The following is a 23,068-nucleotide window of genomic DNA, read 5'->3' as shown; positions in this document are numbered from 1 at the left end:
CGTTTTCTTTCTTTTTTTTTCAAATTAAAACCTCAACCGTTGGATTCAAATAAACTGAATCCAATGGCTCAATGGCAGCCCCTGCACCATACAGGGGATTTTAGGCCCTGCATGGTAGCCGTGTCCACAATTCCGTTGCTTTCGGTTGTTAAACATACGTCTCCATCAGACGTTGTCTTAAACATTAAAAATAAATAAAAATTAAGACACCATAATAGATTGATTCAAAGATTCTTTCTTTTCAATCAATCTTTGACACCCAGATCAAAACTTTCCAATTGAAAACACCCAAAACGTGTTTGTTTCTTTTTTGGAGGGGGTCAATACCAAGAACTAAGATAGTTTCTTGTTAGCTTTACCAGTATCTTATTTTTTATCATTTTACCTAGTTATAATAAAAAAGAAAAGATTAGAAAAATAGAGGTATTTTGTTTTAATGATCTGGGTGTTTTTAGAATGATATGATCTGTAAATTTTTTGGTTAGTAGAATAAAATTTTGTATTCTTGTTGTTGGGTTGAATATTGTGGGTGTGATTGAATATAAAGAAAGGAGAAAATGGGTATGGATTATTACAACATACTGAAGGTGAACAAGAATGCAACAGAAGATGATCTCAAGAAATCTTATAGGAAATTGGCAATGAAATGGCACCCTGATAAAAACCCCAATGATAAGAAAGAAGCTGAAGCCAGATTTAAACAGATCTCTGAGGCTTATGAGGTATGCTTTTCTTCTGAGTTTTGTCTATTGATGGTTGTTTCCTTACTGATGGATTTTGTGTTTGTGATATTTGGATTAACAAAATAATAATAATAATAATGAAAAGAAAGGAATGTATCTGTTGGATTATTGATTTGTTTCTTATTATCTTTAGGATGTATATTCAAATTAATTTTCCCTATGTCAACCAGTTCAGCAACCAAATGAAGCTGTAAGAAAATGGTGTTTGCTTAACATGGAATTTTTGCTATCCTTAGACAACAATGTCTGCAGTTATTTTCGCTATCTTCAGAGGACAATGTAATGGTGTATTTGAGAAGTTGTTGTGATTTCAGGTCTTGAGCGATCCTCAGAAGAGAGCGATTTATGATCAATATGGTGAAGAAGGGTTAAAAGACATGCCACCATCTAGCAGTAGTGGATACTCATATGCGAATGGTAGTGGTGGTAACTCTAAAGGGTTCAACCCAAGAAATGCTGAAGACATCTTTGCAGAATTCTTTGGCAGTTCACCTTTTGGATTTGGGTCAGCGGGACCTGGGAAGTCCACAAGGTTCCAGTCAGAGGGAGGAGGTACATTTGGAGGATTTGGTATGGGTGAAAATATTTTTCGAACTTATAGTGATGGGAGTGTGCCGAGGAAACCTCCGCCAGTGGAGAGCAAATTACCATGCAGCCTCGAGGAGCTATACTCTGGATCAACAAGGAAAATGAAGATTTCTAGAACTGTAGTTGATGCCAATGGGTATGTGCATTAGCCTCAGTAACTCATTTTCTTCCTCTTCTCCTTACCTTCTTTCTTCTCTACCCTTCTGCAGGTATTGTTTTAATAAGGTCTTGCAGCAGAGCTACCATTTATCCAACACAGAGCACTATGTTTGTAGTATGTTATATGGACTGAACCTTCAAGTGAAAGAACTAGCCCTTAAATTAGTTTCAAGCTTGGTTACAAGCATTGAGATTGTGCCTTTTTCTTCAGTTTATCACATCATATATGGCACTTGTTTTGTTTGTTTCTAGCTTCTTCAAGTTCTCATCATGCAAAAAAACCATCTTGCATCCATAACACATTTGACCAATTTGAACTTTATGGTATTTAAACAAGCTTACTGATTAAAGCATTAATAGGATTTTAGCGAAAATTGACAGTTTTATAAAGTTTTCCCTTGGGCTGACATTGTTACTCTGTTGAAATTCTACTCGGAAGGTTTAATAGACATTCTATGGTGGATTTTTCCATAGCATGTCAGTTTGTACATCATTTTTAGGGGAATATTTTAGTGAAAACTGAAAGAAGTTTGACGAATATGTTGAGAGGCAGATCAATTACTTAATTTTCAGTACTACTGTTACCATTTTCCAATTGGCAACACTTCGTGCTTGTTGTTATAAGAAAACAAGTTCTCAGTTAACAGATCCCTTGTTGTCCAGCTGAGACAAGTTATCAGTAGTATTCAGCATCATTGTCCCATCATACTACTTTCTGTTACTACTAATGAGTTTTTGCTTCATGGCAGCCTTGAATTTAAAAGAGTTACAAAAACTTAGAGGGCATGAATATCATACTGATTAAGTTCATAACTTTGCAGACGCCAAACACCAGAAAGTGAGATATTAACCATTGATGTGAAGCCTGGGTGGAAGAAGGGAACTAAGATTACTTTCCCGGATAAAGGAAATGAGCAGCCAAATCAGCTACCAGCAGACCTTGTATTTGTGATAGATGAGAAGCCCCATGATGTGTACAAGAGAGACAGCAATGACCTTATTGTGAATCACAAGGTGTCGCTAGCTGAAGCACTAGGGGGGACCTCAGTAAGTCTCATCACACTTGATGGCCGTGATCTTAACATTGCTGTAACAGATATAATTAGTCCTGGTTTTGAGCTTGGCATTCCTGGGGAGGGAATGCCAATCGCCAGAGAGCCAGGTAATAGGGGTGATCTAAGAATCAAATTTGAGGTGAAGTTCCCAACAAAATTGACACCAGAGCAACGAGCAGGACTAAAGCGTGCCTTGGGGGGTTGATAATTCTTGGACCTTTGCATATACATAAACAAATAGTTTGAGCTTGGCTGCCCCTAACAGTGGCCATTCCCCTGTTGACAAACTGTGGTATTTCACAGGTAGAGGTACCTGCATATTGAAATCTTTATCCGCTCCTATCTCTATCCTCTACATTTCACTTTTCTCAGTGCCCAGTATTTTTGTAATCTTGTAATTCCCACTATGATTCTTTTTATTTTTTTTCCTTTTTTGTGTCGTTATTGGATGTATAATGTAATTAACTCTTTGTCTCCCCCCCCCCCCAAACCCAAATTGTGGGTTGATTGGAGCCTAGGAATTTAGGGTTGTGGAAGTTGCATGTATTTTTGTAATTTTTTTTTCCTGTTCAATATTTTTTTTCTTTCACTGTACTTAATACTTATTATACTGGATGGTGAACCCTCCAGTAGATTTCATCCAGCCAGTGTATTATTCACTCATTCTTTAGAAACACAACTTGTCATAATTCAATCTTTTTGACCGCTTTAGTTATTTATCATTTCTGTTGCTTCAGTATCACTAACACGATCCAAAAATGTGCAATAAACTCCGAAAGTGTACGTTTACATACACCCGTAACTAAAGGTTCAGGCAGCTAATCCTCTAAAAACAGCGTTTACTTCGGGTATCGTGTTAAGTTTCTTTATTTTTTCAATCAAGTTAAATGGCAAATACCAATTGTTCTTGACATTTTTTTTGGGTTCCTCTCAAAATGCTATTTTCTGGACAGCCCATGTAGCAAAGTTATGTAGAGAACTAGTTTTTCCGTTTGCTATAAACAGAAAAGACTACAACTCAACTACTGGCGGTTACAAAGTTAAAAGAAACGAAACTAGAACACTGGATTTACAATAAAAGTAATTAATTCAAAAGCCTCTACTTTTCGGGGCATCTTGACGCCAGGCTGCCCCCGGTTGCCCATAAAATTGAACCCCTCCAGCTCCAGGTTGAGACGGAGGAGCAGTATATGTTCCGTGCTGGGTCCATTGATTTTGTTGTGGGGCTTGCATAACGTTCATTTGGGGCTGCAATGACAAGGATGGCTGACGATATTGTTCATGGGGTTGCATCAATCCTACATGCCGTTGTTGGTTAACCATGGGGGGTCGCTTGTAGCCATGAACTGGCTGTGCAGACTGTGGCTGCCACTCCGGGATGTCATCGTCGTCGTCGTTCCATGGCTGAATTGCAACCCCAATACCCCTCCTGTCTGAAGAGGCAGCACCTTGGGGCTGTCCATATTTATGTATAAGCTCTCTTATTTGATCCACAGGACGTGACGGAGTCTGGGGATGATGCAAAGGGGCCACTGGCCCCCGAGGGGTATGTTGGATTGAACCACCAGAAAAGTTAAACTCAGGAAGGTCATCATCATCCCGGGCAGCTCCAGGGCCAAACCCAGGAGGAACTTCATCATCATCATCATCATCATCCTCTTGAGCAGGGGGTTTAGCATAAATAGAGTGTCTGGCATGAGACATTGAAGTTTTCGGTGTAGGACTCACGTTCATGTTTGTATTGGTTGTAGTGGTGGTAGTATCCTTATCTTGATGTCTCCTAGTAGAAGTGAAGTGTTTCTTAGAGGCATGCTTATGGTGTGAAGCTGAGTTTGGTGATATTGTTGAAGTTAATTGAGCTTTTTTCCATACAAGAACACCAATTAGACCATTATCAATAGCACCGAGTGCCTCGAGATGGTCTTTAGGGACGATCTTGCTCAGCAAGTCAATCGTTTTCGAGTGAGGCGGGCAAAAATAAAGCTCAATGCCGGGGCCAGGCTCAGCAATACCCACTCTCCCATCCGACACATAGGATTCAGCAACCTGCAAAAATAATCACATACAGCAAATTAAGTACAAGTCAGTCACTACAACCAGCAGCAAAAGGGTCCACACAATTACTAATAAATGGCTAAAGCTTAATACCTCCGACAGATTCTTACGATCACTTTTTGGGGACGCCTCCTTGCCAACAACGTGCATAATCTGCAAAACATTTAAATATATTAGCAAAACCATCCAGAGTAAGTCAAATAGAAAACCAATATTTATTACACTCTAAATAACTAATTTGGTGCCACAAAAATAAAAAGATAAAAAGATACATACATGTCAATCTGCCCCAAACCCAAAACGTAATTATTATTTTTTTCCTTGATCTTTATGTGGAACGGTATAGTAAATTTCCGTACTTATTACCATTGAAAATAACAATAAATAAATATTAGTTTAATTTGATAATGGCCACTTTGAACATGATGTTGTCAGTTGGACAATAATTGTTTAATAGAGAATGGACGTCTGCTGATTCTTATGTGGGTAACTTCACAGTCTCTCCAATTACATCAATTAATTGAAATTTTAAATTGTAAAATTGATCCCATCTCGCTATTCATCCACCAGAATATTGTGAGCCGCTGTTGCCAGACCCAGCAAAGTGCTTGCTGTTTTGCCTAATTGATCCTAATACCAGCTGTGCTTCTTTCACCTATAAATAACTTTGATTATGTAAAATTATCTCACCCCAAGCTGCTCTTAAATATGTGATCATTGACCTAAAAAAGTAATTTTCTGTGGATAAAAAGACCCTAAATGCATCAGTAGCAAATAAAAGAATAAAAAAATTGGATAGAAGGGCTTTTCTTCCTTCTTCCTTCCTTTTTGGTTTGTAAATAGAGGGAACAACAAACAGGTCACATATTTAATACAGTGCAAACAAACTTGAGATACCATTACAGCACGACTTCGAGACATTGGAAGCTGTTGCAGGTATTTCTCAAATGCATCAAGTTTCACCCTCCCCTTGATTTCAAGGAAGCTAGCCCACTCCTTTGTTGAGGTTTTTTCACCACTGAAATAATAAAATCAGATTAGCAACACAAAATAAGAACATAAAAGGAAATAATCTACCATCTACTTTCCAATAAGTTAAAATTACTGGCATCTCTCCTCCAGATACTAATTCTATCATATAATACCATTAACATTCTTCCCAAACAGGCTCCAAATGATGGGAAATCTATTTTTATCAAGAAGGGACAAATCATTTTGCAGGGTTTATGCTTTTCCATCCTCTCCTAAAAATTCTTGTGTTCTAAGCACAAGAATGCAAAGAAAAGAAAATATAGAACGCGCAACGCGGTAAACAAACATCGTCTTAACTCAGAGAACTCAACTAATTAAAATAATAATTGCAGTATCAGAAATAATATTATGCTGCACACAGGGCACTATCTCTGCAATTCATCAGATCCATTGTCCTGACAGATAGGATGCTTAGCAGTATCATGGATCGTATGCTTATTAATGATGACAAACAATTGTAGGAAGAAATACAGTGTACTTGAAAACATAAAAATGTTCACACACCTTTTGAAGATGCCAGTTACCGAGGCCATGGCTGAGATATTAAGCTGAAGCAAGCCCTCCCAAACAAGTTCACTCTTTGATGCAACAACAGGAGCTGCAGTTTCTGATTTTACAGGACTATCATTGTGCTTCGAAATAGTATCAGATTTAGTTTCTGTTCCTTCAACATTGTCATGTTTGGCTGGTGTAGCATTAACAGGATCTTGTTGAGTCTGGAGCGACTTTGACTTGGAACCAACTTCTGTATCATCCCTGTCCAACTTGGGTGTGGGTGTTGATTTTTCAGCATCCCCAGATATATCTTCAAATGGAGGCTCTGAATTAAGGGATTCCATGAATTCATCAAGAGAGACAATTGGAGGAAGAAATTCAGCATCTTTCATTTCATTATCAACCATGAGCCCTTGCATCAAATCAGTAGCTTCGCTTGATGGAATGGTAATGGTGCATTGATCTTCCTGTCCTTCAAGATTACTCTTTTTTTCAGTGGCTGCGGCATTTGATTCCTCTTTTGTTTGAACAGATTTAGAAGGGGGAGAGGCTCCTCCTTCATTCTCTTGTCCTGATCTCCGATCATGTGAGCTTATGCCAAGAGACACGTCCATGGAAGTAGTATCAACTTGTTCAACTTCAACTTGGAATTCACCTTTATGCGTCTTCTTCACCATCCGCCTTATATCAACATCTGAATCCGGTAAAACTACCATTTGGGCCAACTCCTGGGCTTTTGCCATTCTCCACTGAGAGAGCTCCTTAGAAGCAAGTTCCTCCGCAGTCATGGAACATAAACGTTCTGGGAGAATTTCTCCTGACATAACTTTTTCTCTCAGTTCAGGGTTATTGTGATCCTTTAAATTGAACAAAAGAGATCTGCCCTTTTCTTTATACTTCTTATTCACACCTCCAAATAATTTAAAAAGTTCAGCTTCAATTTTAGATGCCAATATCTGTGGAGATTGATCTGGTGGTGGTTCTCCCCTGCCTCCATCTCCAACCACTTTCTGATTTCTCAACTCCTGATTTTCTACAGTTGGAAGTTCATTTTTCTCTTGAACGCCTATTACAGGTTCCAGCACCCAAGAGAGTCCATTTCCCTGCAGAAGTTCATCTCTGGCAAAAAAGTTGTCACTAAACGGAACATCTTCATCTGGCAGATGATTGCCATATTGAAAATCTTCCCCACTGCATTTTGGGATCTGCATAGCTGTAGATGTATTACCATTAGTAAAATTTTGTTGGGTTCCACTTCGAACATCTGTGGACATTGCAGAAGAACCTTCCTTTGAGGTTGCCGCTTCCTTGGGTGCCGCAGAGACAGGCTCAACAGTATCAGAAGCAGCAAGTACAGAACCATTGGGTTGAGAAATCCCCTGCAACTTTCCAGGAATAGTTGCAGCCTCATTCTGAGAACTTTTTTCTGCATTTGAAGATTTATCTTGTGAAACTAAGGCCAGCGCAGCAGCCAAATTTTCCCTCATCTTGGACCTCACAGATTCGAGAGAGCCACTTTGAACCTTTGCAGATGATTGCAAATGAGCATTTTGACTTTTCTGCATCAATGGCTTCTGTGGCGCAGATTTACCGGGTACGGAATCCTTTTGTACTACTTTCTTATTTGAGGCTGGCGAATGTTGTGATCCTGTAGAATTCGACATGAATTGCATCTGCTGTGCAACTCTTTTGTCTGGGCCACTTACTGGCTGCAACCATGGCCTATGTTCCAATTGCGCCACCCTCTTGTTTGACGGTGATGACTTCTGCATCACAGAAGGTTCCATTGGTGCCTTTCGCTTGTTTAATAATGATAACTGCTGATATGTTACATTATTAGACAATGTTCCAAGCTCTCCCCACTGGCTGGTAGGTGGAAAAAACTGCTGAGAAACCATATTATATGTTTGTGTATCCATCTGTCCAGTCTGCTCGTTTGACATTGGTAGTATCTGTGACCCAAGATCATTGGACACTGGCTGTAACGTACCCATTTCCATGTTCGCAATTGACAATTGTTGAGATTCAGAACCATTATAACCTGGTCCCACAGGCCCAACTGCCAAGTTAGACATTTTCATTTGCTGAGATGCAGTAGTACCATTATGAGCTGATCCCACTGATCCACCTCCCATGTTTGACATGGACATCTGCTGGAGCGAACTGGTTCCTAATCCCATTTGCATGGATGAGTCCAGTTTAGGTTCCAGCTGACCCATTTGGCTGCTTTGTATTGATAGCCGGTGTGATGCTAGATTGTTTGACATGCTAGCTCAGCAGCATGAAGAACATGCCAACAAACTGCAATCCCCCCCCCCCAACCCCAAAAAAAAGAAAAAGAAAAAAGAACAGTTAAAATTGCATAAAGCTGCATATCCACAGCTATCTGAATAAAAAAAGCACATGACCACAAACTCAAAATAATGACACTTAGCATGCTCTTTTTACTTTCAGAGATTCCAAAAAAATACAATTAAACACAGTAACAACAATGCAAAGTCAGCACCAAATCAGGCATTTCAAAGGCCTATATTAAGCAACTCTCAAGCACTCAGACAAGTATATTTTCAAGCTTAGACACGGGATATATTACTTTATGACCCAAGAAAGGCTGAAATCCTTATTAATTAACCAGAGTCATCCTTGATAGCTAAATCAACCAATCAATCGTTTGGGGATTAAAAAAAATGACAAGTACCAGCAAATAACAACCAATTCATACAAGGAGTGTAATTAAACATCAATCATATAATAAAACTTGCAGTAAACATGTATTAAGATACAAGTTGCTATAAGAATTGCTCATTTCACATTAAGCAATCATGTAATCAATAAAACAAAAGAACAAAAATTCATTCAATCGTACGAAACCTTTTACAGCCATTCACCATTTGAAAAAATAAAAAATTAATTCGAGAATAATTAGGGCTTACAACAAAAACAAACGAAATCAGAGAGCACGGATTCGAATCTAGAAGTTATCTAGAGACAGATCAACGAAAAAAAACCCTAAAAACAATCGAACCAAAACACAGCGTTTCGGAGTGGGGATGAGTACCTGATAACTAAAGCTGAAGAGAGAGAGAGCGAGAAGAGGGAGAGCGAGAGAAAGAAAGTCGGCTATAGAGATGAGGCTTTGGCTTGACTTGGCTCGTAACTTTTGATTGTTGTTTGGTTTGGGTAACAATATAAACCCTAGAAATTTTTTTGATTTGATCTTAAGGGATAAGCTCAGCGGCCTTTCCAGAGAAACCACTTTAGCTCCGCACGTGTGCATTATTGACACTAACCAACGGTGTAGGGGCAAAATTCACTAGATGGATTGATCTTAAGCCGTCAGATCAAGAAACGAGCCGTCACGTCAGGATGACTTTTAGATCATTAGTCCAAATTGGCCCTGTGGGCTGCCCAGCATACACTCTCATGAATATTTGGGCTTTAGCTAAGCTGACTCCGAACTCGATTTGCCAAAATGTTTACATTTGTAAATCATAGTTCTATTTTCTAGAAGAAATTAGAAATTTGTAATCATAGTTCTATTGTTGGAAGAAATTACATAAAAATAAAATACGAATTCAACTAAATTAAAATGTTTTTACACTTACAAAATCATGAGCCCTCCCTTATTTAAATGATACAATTTTTTTTTAAATCAAAATAATTTTGATGCAATGATAAGATTTTTATTACAAAAAAATTATGTTTAATTAAACCTATTGTAACTTTTTGTCTTTTTCTGTAAGTTTATCAGAAAAAAGAAGAGTTATATATATAATAAGTAGAGTTTCACAAGAATTTTAAAATGGTGTTAGGAGCTTCACTATTTAACAAATAAATTGGGCCTTATAAGCAAACAAGAGTGATCAATTCTGTCCATAATTGTTAAATTGATGATGTCAGAGAAATGCCCTTTTGTTAAAAAAAAATACAAAATCAGCAACAATATGTCTATTTGCTTAAAAATATAATGATATGTCTACAAATAGTTGCACAATTTTTTTTTTAGTACGATTTAAGTTGAGGTTTGTGTGGTATAAAAAGATTGATTACCTAAAAATATTATAGGACCCTCATAATTCTAATATTGGATATGATCGCTATCTTGGTTCTTTTACACTATTGTTATTATTCAAAAATTGTAGACCTTTGTTGCAATTTTTAAAATTCATGTTTGGATCACGCTTGAATGTCTTCACGACGGTGGGGAGAATAAAAAAAAAGGAAAATTCCAAAACGCCCCCCCCCCCCCCCCCAACCAAATGCAAAGTGGAACAGAAATTTGATTCAACAAAGAGCCATATAAAAGAATATTAAAGTTTTTTTTTAATACGTTATACACAGATGTTACTGACATTACATCAGACATTACAATTAATATTTACAATCATACTATATAACTGAGATCACCGTCATACATTAATACACTGAAGCACTTGCCCATATATTTTAAACCCTCTCTAATATTCGAGAGTGTCTACTCTACTCACATTTCGTAAGAGAAAGACTATCTCCACTCAATTATGTTGATAATTGAGAGAGTACTGAAGTTAACTCTCATTTCGTAAGAGATATACTGTCTCCACTCAATTATATTGATAATTGAGAGAGTATTGAAATTAACTCCTATAAAACTCTTATGGAGGCTCGAACATTTGCACTCAACATTGGACCAAAAGCCCATTGGTAAAAGAATATTGAAGTTTGGTGAAAGAATATTAAAGTTAAGTGAACAAATTCATTCTCTTTATAGGAAGGGTAATTTTCAGAAACCTCCCTTAAGGTTTGGTGTATTCTCACTTAGATAGAAAGTATTCGCGTATTCTCAGTAACCTCCCCTGACGTTAGTATTCCTACTCTTAGACCGTTTGTTGACTGATAAAATGACCAACATACCCTTGACTTCAAAACAACACAGTTTTTATATTAAGATTAATGTATAGTATGTACTATTGGTTAATAGTATCATATTTGTTTTGGCGCCAAATAGATATAAACACAATGAAAGTACCAAATCACCCTTCTCATTTTCCAAAATGACTTAACTAAAAGAGAAAAAATTTGAAGTCTTTTTTTTCTGGCGCGGGGGGATAGGAAAATTTTTTGAAATTTAATTTCAACTTGCTTCTAAAATAATTTCAACTTGTTTCTCAAACTCAAGATATAAGATAAAGCATTCATCTTCCTTTATTAGTAACAAACCACCACCGCAAATATCATTTTATCTCCACATCAATTATTTACAAACTCTTTCAACAAAAATCAAGAGACTCCATAAGGCATTAATTTTGATCATTTATCAACAAATGGAGACTGAAACATTAATGGCACACGCAAGAGCAACAACTTTGTTCCCGCACCTTCTTGCTTGTCATGAGGGTCACTGCCAGCCGTAACAATCCATTCCTTTCGCTTATCCACATCTTTGTATGAATATAAATGTCAAAGTGTGTTGCAATTGGGGAGTCGTAGTTCTAAAAGCAGGGTAATGTCTGTATCACCACAAAACCAAGATGAACAAGTTCATGAAACACAAAAAAAGAAAAACTGGCCAAATAAGATTAAGAATGAACATTTCCAACATCATCCTTCCCCAAGTCAACAAGCATAATATGCTCTACACATTGCTTTTTATCATTCAAAATTTTCTTTTCAAACACTAAATTGTCATTAGCAGTCTTGCCTTTTCTAACAGTGCCAAGGGGTTGATTAATAATTTTTCTCTGTAAATAATGATAAAAGGTGAACATCTGCAACCATCACAACAATACAAACAAAAATTCTGATAGTAGAAAATAATTAATGCATAGAGTGGGAAACAAATCTTATATAGTCATTATGTATCCCTAAAATCAAAACTTAAGGAGAAAGAGAAAAAAAATGTGAAATTAATCATCCCAAAATTCCTTCAAGTATTACTAACCTTCTTCATACTAGTAAGAATTTTTGGACTAAAAGCCACTAGTAAACTCGATTTAACATGATTAGAGAAATAAATAAATGAACAAAAAGCTTGGAAACTAAATATTATTTCTTGACAAACAAATAGTGTTAGGGAAAAGCAAACAAACTTGTAACTAAGTCATGTATGGACTTGAATTAACATCTCAATGTTTTCTATATTTCAAATGAAGTCTGCAAGAGTTTGCCTTTAATAAGGTTGACTTAATATGATGTGGAAAATGTGACCAGGAAGGACATATTGCTTGGTATGCAATGCAACCTCCTTGTATGCTTCACTTGTCATGCTTGACCTCTCCAATTTCGGACTAAAATGTTGTGTGTAACTTTATTGAACCTAAGCAGAGCTGTGGTCTGAAATTGCATTAAAAATAAAATGTCAAAAAAGTTAACTAGAAGAAACAACAATGAAGAAAATGATATTAAAAAATATAAATTGAACGACAACAATTTGCAGAATTTTTAATGGAACTATCCATGCTCCCATTTATACAAAACCAACAAGTTATCACTAATCATAGGTTAACATAATTTCTCCATCACAAATTTATCTGGTTTTTCCACATATAACCATTACTTTATGATTTCAGTGCATGCCCCAATAAAGCCATGTAATGCACTTCATTGTTGAAACTTTTTTCCTTGAATTAAAACAGACATGCAACTAAAATAGCTCATGTGCACCCTAAACCCATGGATCCAAAGAATACAGCAAACCATTTCATTTTTCGCAACCCAAGTCATGTAAATAACACGATAAAAACCCAAAAAAAAATTCAAAAACCCCTTTAACAGAATACTACCTATATACACTTCAAACTATCTTCAACATACATTTTTATATTTAATTTTACTATAACTATCATGAATCTATTGAAAATAATCATAAGAAACAAATAAAAATCTAAAAAGTTTTCAAGAACTATTTTTCAATCAATCATAAAGGCAGCAGAGATATTTAGCTCTATGTTCAACGTGCTTTTGTAATACTCATTTAACTACAACTAACACTAAATGATGGACAAAATCAAAAGCAACAGCAACAATCTTAAAAAAATTTCAAGATCCATTTGCTAATTTTTCACCGAGACTACCAATTTCAGCTAATAAAACTAGCATGCATTGAAAGAATTAATACCTTATTCGTGGCTTAAAACAGTGGGATGATTGGCTAGTTGTCGGAAAAAACTCACTCGCGGTCGTGAATCATTCGTAGCCGATATTAGAGTTGGCTTCATCGTCATGGTCTTTAATTTACGGCCGAAGTACTTGATCAAAGCATTAGAGAGAAAATGAAACGAGTTTTGCTTGGTTGCTTTGGATTTGTGGAGTAGAAAGACGAGAACTTTTTATTTTGTTAATGTCTGTTGGATAAAAGCGTGCTTCAACTTATTCTCCACTGGATATTAACAATGGTCAAATCATTTCCAAAGCCCAGTGCAAAAATATTAAGTTAACTTGAATAGTTTGTCGTTAGCGTGTTTGATTTACAATCTTGCCCTCACTACTCAACATATACTAAACGAAATATTGACGTCAGGGGAGGCTACTGAGAATACGCAAATACTTTCTATCTAAGTGAGAATACACTAAATCTCAGGGGAGGTTTCTGAAAATTACCTTTATACGAAATATTAGTTGTACAAAAATTAATGTCGTTCAAATGTTGGTTTGATGACCATCGCGATTATCACAGATTCGCATAGAAGGATGATTGCCACACACAACCTACACGATTTATTATTAATTATATAGAGTTTTGTATTTTCATTGCATCAATAATTGAATAACATTGCACAGAAAGTTTGTCAAGCTTCCCTCAGTATAAATGTATAAAAGGTAGTGTTTTACTACATTTTAACTGCCTGATAAAAATAAATACTTGTTTTAGAAATATCTCGAAGTAAAATCAAATTTTGAGACTCTTTTACTACATATTGCTTTTAGAAAGACCCACAAGAACATTATGTTCATTGTTCTTATAACTAAAGAATTAACTATTAATCTTTCCCAAAAAAAAAAATAGATTAAAAAAGAAAAAAGAAAAAACAAATAAATGAGGAAGCATCTCTACTTTATATTTCTATAACGTTGATACACAAATACTTTCCCATCCTAAACGCAACTCCCAGGCTTCACGCGGCCATTTGATGCCGCCAAGCAAGTAATATAATCTATATATAACAGCACTTTTTTGGAAAAAAAAAAAAAAAGAAAGAAGGCAAAATGCTTTTAAATCATCCATCGGCCAAGCTACATCTCAGCCGAGAAAAGAAATGGATGAGCTTGGACAAATAATCCAGCCATACAAGAAGGGATGCTCAAGCATTTAACTATGAAATCATACATGTACAATAGAGGAACAAGGTCATGTATATATATTACATCATCGCACTGAGGTTATCGAGCCATCGTCGGCCCTCCTGTCACCCCTCCACTGGCTGTCATTTGTCCCGGAGATCGAACCCAAAATTCTGGCATTCGCCCCGGAGATTGAACCCAGAACAGTGTCACCAACCTCAGACTTGCATAGGGGACATGAAGCATTAATCTTTAGCCATTTATCCACACAATCCTTGTGAAAAAAATGAGAGCATGGCAACTCCCTCAGCTCATCATTGTTAGCATACTTTGCCAAACAAATGCAACAAACCTGTATATGGTTAAAATAAAAGAGCATCATTTTGGATCCTGCGTCAATAACAAGATTGACAACATAACACCAAGAAAATCAGCACATAGCTTAACCATACAATGTTCTGAGAGAGGAAAATGTACGTCTTTACTGGCAAAACTAGCAGAGACTTTAGCATTATAAGCAGACATCACAGTGTTCTCAATCTTTAAAGCAATCATGGTCAAAATAGTACAGTCAAGATTGTGCTACGAGTTAAAACAGACAAAAATCACATTTGGAGTTATTGGATAATTGCGCCCAACATTCATGATATGAATGACTGAATTTACCAAGCTCGTCATCATTCAGAATGTAATTCTTCATTTTATGGAGGACTACAAGTCAGAAAATCTCCTAATGGTTATGTTTAGTGTCTATGATAAACAAAAATGGACAAATCTATGACCAAGTATCTGAACTCATGATTAAAACCAGCAGTCCAGCAAAAACATACCGCATCTTCTCCAGATATCACACGCTCCTTTTCTGTTCCTGCAGCCACAACCCCACCATCACCAATGCTTGAGCTGTTATCTCTGTCATTACTACTTCTAGATTTCTTCAACTTAAACTTGTATGTTGGTAAAGCATCTATTGATTCTGCTGTGGCTCCTCTGGTCTGTGCTAGATCTTCTCTTAACCCAAGTATGGAAACTATACAAGGCAGGCAACAGCAGATTGTTGCACAGAGAATGAAGGGCATAGCATATCCAATACAGCTAATGGCAAGAAACACTATACATAACCTGCAAAGCAACAAAGATTTAAAAAAAAGATAACACGAGCTTTAAAAAAAGGGCAGAATTTGGAAGGAGTGAATGAGATGTACACCATGGCGAAGTACCTGTACAAATTAGGAGCATCGGCGGCAGATGAATGCCCACCAAATATCCAAACGTTACCAACAACAAACCAAACAGCAAAGAAGCAATCCAATGCCATTTTGAAGTATTCCACCAGTACCTTGAATCTGTCGACAAAATGAATTAATTTATCAAATTATAAGTAATTAAAGCTCCTCATTGGCACAAATTTCCTAACCAAGCAAAATAAAAAACAAGGGGGCATAAGAAGCATAATGGCAATATGCCACAAAAATCATGGAAAGCAGATCTCATGGACAAAGATCTATTTGCTTTGTTAGGTGACAAATACTGAAATTTGAAAACTGATGGAACCATGGGAACATTCTCTTTGTTACAGGAGACAAGGGAAGGTTGATTATACACTTAAACTTCTTATGGAACGAACTCAATCTTATAAGACCACGAGATGGCACCAACTGCAAACAGTTGGCCAATTCAGTTTGATCAAGCTAACACCAAGAAAGGAGACGTGGGTGGAAAAGAATGAACAATTGAACAAATAAGATATTGGGAAAAATCTCAAATAGCCAATATACTTTGGTTTGTTCTACTTCATATACCCAAACCCACTACAACATGATTCGGATTTGTTGACAACCTATTTCTGCATTCCTAGCCATAATCCAGCAAAGAAACTAGTATCAACTGCTCTCAACCACAAAAAGCTCCAAAGATTTAGTAGGCGATGAAACTCTGTTAAACAATACAAACTATTTAAATGACATTAGTCATCAATGCAACAGAACATATAGAAAAAGTCAGCAGATACCCTTGTTCCAGCATGCACAACAAATACACCAAGATTCATACCTTGGACTCAGTACTCCTGTATTTTGTCCACCTCTATGGGATGCAATAGGAGCCCGGTGATCTTCCACTTCTGAAGTCCTAGGGACAGAAATAGAAAACGGTGCAGCAGGTGCATTTAAGCGAGCCGAACTATTACGAGATTGCACTGAATCTGGCTCTGAAACCTGATTGCTTTGACGATAACGCCAATATAGAAGAGGAAGGGTTGCAACACATCCAGCTGCATAACCCACAATCCATTCAAACAAAGGAGCGCGTGGATGCTCATGTCTGAACACTGACAAAACAACAACAGCTGAAACAACCTGGCTCAATGTGAGAACTAGTTCAACAGAGATCCATAAACCAGAATTCAATGGACTCCTACGACGACGGGATTCCCCTCTCCTTGTGAATGCAACATTCCGGGTATTTGATCCATTGACAGAAGTTGATGGCTGAGAAGTTGGATTTCTCGAACTACCCGAAGATCCGTCCTCATGCCGCGTAGAATCTAAGCCATTGGAAGTTCTATCATGAGTTGAATTAGATGAGGAAACATCAGTAATCGTTATGTCGATAATGTGCTCGCAATTGTTAACGTTCTCTGGACGCTCCATTAACAACGGGAAAGTTTCGGTTTCTGTTTCAGTGTGTAGTTCCGCAGAGGGAACATCCATCTAAGTTCAACGCAATAGAAAATAGTGTAAGCATAGAATCAGAGAACAATATACCGACTTTTACTCAACTTCTCAGCTGCTTGAGGCAAATGCCACTCTCTACCAAAGATAGCTCAAGCCGTATTTACAAGCTTAAATTACTTGGCATCACAAGTCGTGGAGAATCAAATACCTAATACTGTTAAACAAGAAAATGCATGAAGATCAGAATCAGAATTAAATTCATTTTCCCTTTCAAAAAAGGAGAATAATTTGAAAACACATTTATTGCTCAAAAAGGCAACAGAAACAAAAGCAAACCAAATTTTAATGGAAGGTTCTTCATAATTCAAACCCTGATTATGCATCCAGCTATCTGTATTAATAAATTTTATTTGAAAGCTTACTTTCCTTATCTTCTTGGATTTCCAGCAAACGAAATCACACAAAGCAGATGTAAATTAAACGAAATTCATAGCAGAGCACAGCCTCCTCTACTATTACATTGGAATAAGACAATAGATGGGAGAGATATCACCACTAATTCTACTTGAAGGATATCACTCAACTAACTGATCGGTTCATCTAAATCAAAATCCAAAAAATCCTGTGATCTTCCATGGCTCACACAGAAACCATTGGAAAAGGAAAAGGGAAACTCAAATTTTAACTTGAATCATATCCCAAAGAATTGCTTCACTTATGGAAATCTTGGAGGCTTTAGTATCTAAGAAGTAACAGACTATTTCACAATTCATTTTTCCTCCCTTTTCTTCCCCTAAGTATCATCAAAAACATAACAAGGCAATGTAAACTCAATGACATTTAAAATCTTGATAAGAAACTAACACAAACTGATTGATAAAAACTAAAATAACAACACAGGTTGATTAAATTCAGTCTTGCATTAGTGTGTAATCCAGAACACTCAGTATATGTTTAAATACTAATTGGAAAGAAGCAAACAAATTGAAGCCTTCAAACTTTTCAAGAGCTAAAATTCCATTATTTTTTGTAATTAAAAATTAAAACAAAATTACCAACGATTACGAAAATCAATAACACAAACAACACTCGATCATTTCGTGATCAACTCAGTTCTTTAAAATTACAAGACCGAAAAGAAACCCCAACGACGATCGGCGAATCAAAGAAAAAACAATAATAAAGCACATTAAAATTTGACGAAATTCGAGAAACAAATTCACAACCACAGACGAACAGAGAGCGAAAGATAATCGTTACCATAATGCTAGCGGCGAAGAAGAGCGGAGCGGCAGGTTGCAGTCGATATTTGAGGAGAACGAAACGATGTCGTTTAGGAATTTTTTTTTTTTTCCTGGGTTTCGTTTTTTTTTTGTTTTTTGTCTTGCTTATAGACGGGCAGATAAAGAGTCAGCTTTTGATCTGCATTTACTTCGCCGCGTGGTCTGAGAATATACCTCTGCTTATTTGAGTGTGCGTATATTGCATCGTATAAATACATCATTTTGCTTGTTATTTTTCTAAGGAATAAAACGTTTACCACGATTATTTTCTTTTATTTGTTTATTAAATAGGACCAATTGCTGCATTTTTTTTTTAATAGTTTTATAAAAATGCCATTAATTATTAGTTATTATTATTATTATTTCCGCGGAAATATTATTTATTTTGCCACGTCAGCATCGGGACATAGACATTGCCGAGCAATGGGTCCCATTTTGACACGGGAGCACTTTGTCATTTTGTCTGGCTTGTCGACTTTACAAGTTCATCATGATTACGACAAATCAAATTCCAATCGAGAAAAAGATGTCATTTCCTTGGGAATCTGTTACAAGAATTAAGAAGCAGCTGTAAGTAACAATGAAATTTGAACCGTTCCTTATTATTATTATACACCAAACTCATTCATTACATTTGTGTAATTTTAAAAAGAATCGTAAACGTAGCATCAAGAAAGTCCTCACCGAACTTCCGAGCTTATTAGTTTGGGCGTTTGCTCCTCCATCTCGCCATAGTGCGTGTGGCCCCGCCTGTGTTTGTTTCTCGTTCGATTCTTAGAATATGTATCTCTAACTAATTAGGTAGTGGTAGTATGAATGCTAATTAGGGTCATTTTGATAATATTATAAATTTTAAAGTAATTACTATTATAATATATGAAGATATATATGGAATTGTATTAAATATAAAAATAATTTTCAAAATTAAAATTTTAAAACTATTTCTTTTTTATTTTATAAAATCTGCTACAAGATATGGTGATTTTATCCCAGAACTACCAAGATATGAAAATTCAACTTCGTTCACATTTCAGCTGAAGTTTGATCAGCTTGTTCAGAAAATAAGCCTATATCATCAAATAACATTCGCTTCCATGGGAGTTGTTTTCAATGATATAAGCTTTTTTTCTGGTTTACGGCTAATAAAGCTGAAGAGCCTTCCAAGAAAGTTTCTGAGAAAGCATTTATCATCCCACATAGTAACAATTAGCAAAGGTGAATACAGGATTAAAATAAAAAAACGACTTACAACAATTGGCTGTCACAGGACCATACAAAAAAGAAATCCCACCAACCTAAACGACGACCATTTCCCCCCCCCCCCCCCCTCCTTTTTTTTTTTTTTTTGGGATTTCACCACCCCATATATTGTAAGGCGGAGAAAGACTTGTAAAAATTTTGGAGCAAAAGTTACAAAATGTAGGTAGGTTAACAGGCAATTGAGGTTGCTAAAGGAGTCACCAGAACAGCAGTATTTCCTGTTATTGGCTGAAGACGGGCTGCATTTTCTAATTGCTCCCATGCTTCCTTCCGCCTTTGATCTACCAGGCTCAGGTTGGCTACTTGTTCCCTGTACTGAGCATGGCAAGACATGAATAGCACGTCGTCCATCTCAGAGAACATCTTTCTAACATTCAGAGTGAGGTTGAGAACTGCTTGGTTCCAATGGCTCTGGGCATTTTTCTCTAAAACTGGAAGTAAAATAGGCAGAATCACCTGCCGGTTATGTGCAATCAAGTTCACAATTTGATCGTTGTTCCACAAGAAAAGGGCTCTTTCGGCGACCTGAAATGAATCAAGTTCAGAAAATAAATCTTTGAAGTTCTTTCACCAAGGATATTGAGTAATAATCTCTCATAATACAGAGGCAAATACAACACTACTACAGAAAAAACAGCTGCTCTATGATAATAGTGAAGAGAAAAATGGCAAAAGCCATAAGGCATTTTCTATCAAAAAGTGAAGGAAAGTGCCACTGCAAAATGACAAAAAGGATATAAGGTTGCATAAACCAAAACCACACCAAGAAGTCGAACCTCACCATGAGACCATGCAAATCACAAAGATAGTTGAGGTATTAAGTATTAACAAGAAATCCTCCCACCTAAGAAATTGCTCATTAAGCATCAAACAAACAAAAAAAAGATGCTCCAAAACTTTTTTTTTTTTTTAATAAATAGAAGCTAATGATCTGATCAGTCCTTTTAAAACCAACTGAATACAAACTTGAGAATTTTTATTAAAGCACCAGAAATCCCAAAAATGCAAGGATAAGAAACCTCTACATTGTGCTTGAGTGGAACCAAATTGGTTCTCCACTTATCCTGGGTTCCCAAGATGGAAGGCACTGAACCTCTTCCACCCCAGGCCATAGAAATCGACTTTGGATTCACAGCCTCTCATGATTTTGGGTTGGATCAAGGTGGTTTTATGGGAGGATTGCACCATCATAAAAGTTCACAACAAAACTGCAAAGCACAACTACCCATGTAGCTTCCAGCACACAACGCTCATAAACAATCATATAACAGTCACATGCAAGGTAAAAAATCTAGTTGGTAGCTCCAGCAGGGTAGTGGCTCAGGGTAGGATAAACATCAGAATAGTCCTCACACTTTTGAATTACTATTAAAGAAATTATTCCTTTGAACAACAAAAAGCAGAAATATTCAAAATGAAAGAGAGCAAGATAGAATCTAGAAAGCATGCTAAAAATACACGAAGTAAAGCAGCAGATACCATTTTACACTCCTTTAAGAAAAAAGTAAATGGGTGCCTAACTTAGAAAAGAAATTAAAAAATCACATGCAATCTTAAGCATTAACGAGTCAAGAAATCATAGGATGGTCCAGGAAATAGTACCTGGAAGTGGAAACTGTTAATGCAGCATCCAATCCGCCAGAACAATGAAACCATGACCTTTTGAAATTCCACCATATTAATTGCTTCCAAAATCTCTTCTATCTCCCCAAGGAACATCACCTCCTTCTGGCTGTTGGTTATCGGCCAGTATTTCAACAATCCATTTATCACAGTACTCGACAACTTGGGCTCCTTCTCTATAAACTGCATGACGCAGTATGAGAGCTGTTGAAAATAAGTCCCCAAAGACTTGGGCTTGTGCAAAGGAATTATAACTCTCCTCAAGAAGATCTTGTGTTCCTCTTTCAAAGGCAATGCAAACCCACTAATTATACTCCCCAAAATCTCCAACAACTCTGCAATTCCATTATGTTTCTCCGTCTCAAAAACAAACCGATAAAATATGTTACTCATAGACTTTCTGATAAACGGCCTATGAACCATAAATTTCCCATAAACCCGGTGCAAAATGGTCTTTAAACACTCCCTTTCTCTCGGATCATCGGAATCAAACAAATCAAGCAATCTTAAAATAAAGGAATGGTCGATATACCTTTTCGCAACCTTGGCATCAAGACACGAAGAAGTAATAAACTTGAGCAACAAATCATACACAATTTGCAAATGTGGCCACGAGGGATCGAACATAGGCTCGTCGTCATCATTTTCACCAGTAGTATGTGAACTACACCGATAATTAGGAGGAAAAACTCTGAACAAATTAACAGCACACATCCTACACATTGCTAAAATCGCCGGTTCGCTAAATTTCATAGACCCAGCGGCTACAAAATCTAACAGCTCAATCAAGGTCTGTTTTTTAACATCCTTTTCAACACAATTCTTAGTTGGGTCAGTGAAATCAAATGTTACACAACAAAGGCTCACTTTACTGACAAATAAATTCATCTTCTCACCATTGGGCACATCTTTGAATGGAAGCAACGGCTCGATTCCTGCCACGACGCTAGCGGGAAACACAGCTGACGAGGTTCTTTTTGTCGCAACATTGGATTTGCCCGCTGAAGAATATTTTTCTCCACCGTTGGATTTATTCCCATTCCCAGAAGCAGCGCTATTGCTTGTCGTCGTTGTGTTAGAGTTTGTGGAGAAATCGGTGCCGGAGTTGGTCCGATTCAACTCAGGCGAATCCGGTTTCAATGATTTTTTCGGAAGTTTACTGAAAAATTGCTTAAACATTGTCAAAAATAATAAAAAATCAAAAAGAAAAAATAAATATGAACAAAAGGGAAAATGAAACCCTAAATTGTTCGTTACCGATCTGTTGAGAATGTGGGTAAACGATTAAAAGTTACAGAGACATGAAAGAGCGAAAAGATTTGCGGTAAAATGATGGACATTGAAGAAAAATCAGATCTTTGAGGACAATGTGGGCAAAAAGTTGATTCTTTTTTTCTTTTTTTTTAAGGTTTTGAGGGAAAAAAATTTTGAATGTGAGTGCATGCACAATCAAAGAAATAATGATTACACAAATCTTCAAAAATTGAAACAGAGGGACAGTTAATTTGAGAAATTGATTATAAAAGTGATTGGGGAATCTAAAGAGTGAAGATCCACAACAAAGAGACTTTTAGAGAGATAAAATGGAGATCTAGGAAAGGGAGGAATTTTTTTTTTTTTTTTTTTTTTTTTGCTTTGTTTAAGGTTGTTGTAGGTGTGGTTTGATCTCCATGAAAAGAAACCAAACTAAACTATCAGATGTGTAATTGTGTATTAATGGGCGTTTTATTTTTGTTTTTGTTTTTTTTTTATTTTTAATTTTTAATTTTTTTACTTTTTTGTTCTTCGTGGATGAGAAAATTCTAGGTTTTTTTCTCGGAAAATGCAGGATTTAACTTTAA

At 36.5% G+C, this 23,068-nt stretch overlaps 4 protein-coding genes across 5 annotated transcripts; 1 reads left to right on the top strand and 3 right to left on the bottom strand.

The window, feature by feature from the left end:
• Positions 1–155: 155 nt before the first annotated feature.
• Positions 156–3,256, top strand: LOC102629004 (uncharacterized). Its single transcript, XM_025097426.2, has 3 exons — positions 156–722; positions 1,058–1,467; positions 2,312–3,256. The coding sequence occupies exons 1-3, from the start codon at positions 558–560 to the stop codon at positions 2,748–2,750; spliced, it is 1,014 nt and encodes a 337-aa protein (XP_024953194.1). The 5' UTR covers positions 156–557; the 3' UTR covers positions 2,751–3,256.
• Positions 3,257–3,396: 140 nt separating this feature from the next.
• On the bottom strand, positions 3,397–9,353 carry LOC102629288 (hypothetical protein). The gene is made up of 5 exons (XM_006476125.4): positions 9,186–9,353; positions 6,137–8,428; positions 5,498–5,618; positions 4,694–4,753; positions 3,397–4,591 (listed from the first exon to the last, which is right to left on the bottom strand). The coding sequence occupies exons 2-5, from the start codon at positions 8,392–8,394 to the stop codon at positions 3,635–3,637; spliced, it is 3,396 nt and encodes a 1,131-aa protein (XP_006476188.2). The 5' UTR covers positions 8,395–8,428; positions 9,186–9,353; the 3' UTR covers positions 3,397–3,634.
• Positions 9,354–14,138: 4,785 nt separating this feature from the next.
• LOC102629570 (E3 ubiquitin-protein ligase At1g63170) lies at positions 14,139–18,523 on the bottom strand. Its single transcript, XM_006476126.3, has 5 exons — positions 18,322–18,523; positions 16,439–17,275; positions 15,607–15,732; positions 15,217–15,508; positions 14,139–14,738 (listed from the first exon to the last, which is right to left on the bottom strand). Exons 2-5 carry the CDS (start codon positions 17,095–17,097, stop codon positions 14,472–14,474), a joined length of 1,344 nt encoding a protein of 447 aa, XP_006476189.1. The 5' UTR covers positions 17,098–17,275; positions 18,322–18,523; the 3' UTR covers positions 14,139–14,471.
• Positions 18,524–19,350: 827 nt separating this feature from the next.
• Positions 19,351–23,043, bottom strand: LOC102629851 (serine/threonine protein phosphatase 2A 57 kDa regulatory subunit B' kappa isoform). Of its 2 annotated transcripts, XM_025097775.2 has the most exons (3): positions 22,485–23,043; positions 21,207–22,386; positions 19,351–20,129 (listed from the first exon to the last, which is right to left on the bottom strand). In XM_025097775.2, exons 1-3 carry the CDS (start codon positions 22,565–22,567, stop codon positions 19,773–19,775), a joined length of 1,620 nt encoding a protein of 539 aa, XP_024953543.1. In that variant the 5' UTR covers positions 22,568–23,043; the 3' UTR covers positions 19,351–19,772. The 2 variants fall into 2 exon arrangements, with proteins under 2 accessions (XP_024953543.1, XP_006476191.1); XM_006476128.4 differs by having other exon boundaries at positions 21,207–23,042.
• Positions 23,044–23,068: the final 25 nt, after the last annotated feature.

This window comes from Citrus sinensis, chromosome 1 (assembly GCF_022201045.2).
Source record: "Citrus sinensis cultivar Valencia sweet orange chromosome 1, DVS_A1.0, whole genome shotgun sequence".
NCBI lineage: Eukaryota > Viridiplantae > Streptophyta > Magnoliopsida > Sapindales > Rutaceae > Citrus > Citrus sinensis.
Note: the sequence above shows the minus strand (reverse complement) of the source record. Positions and strands in the feature narration are given on the sequence as shown.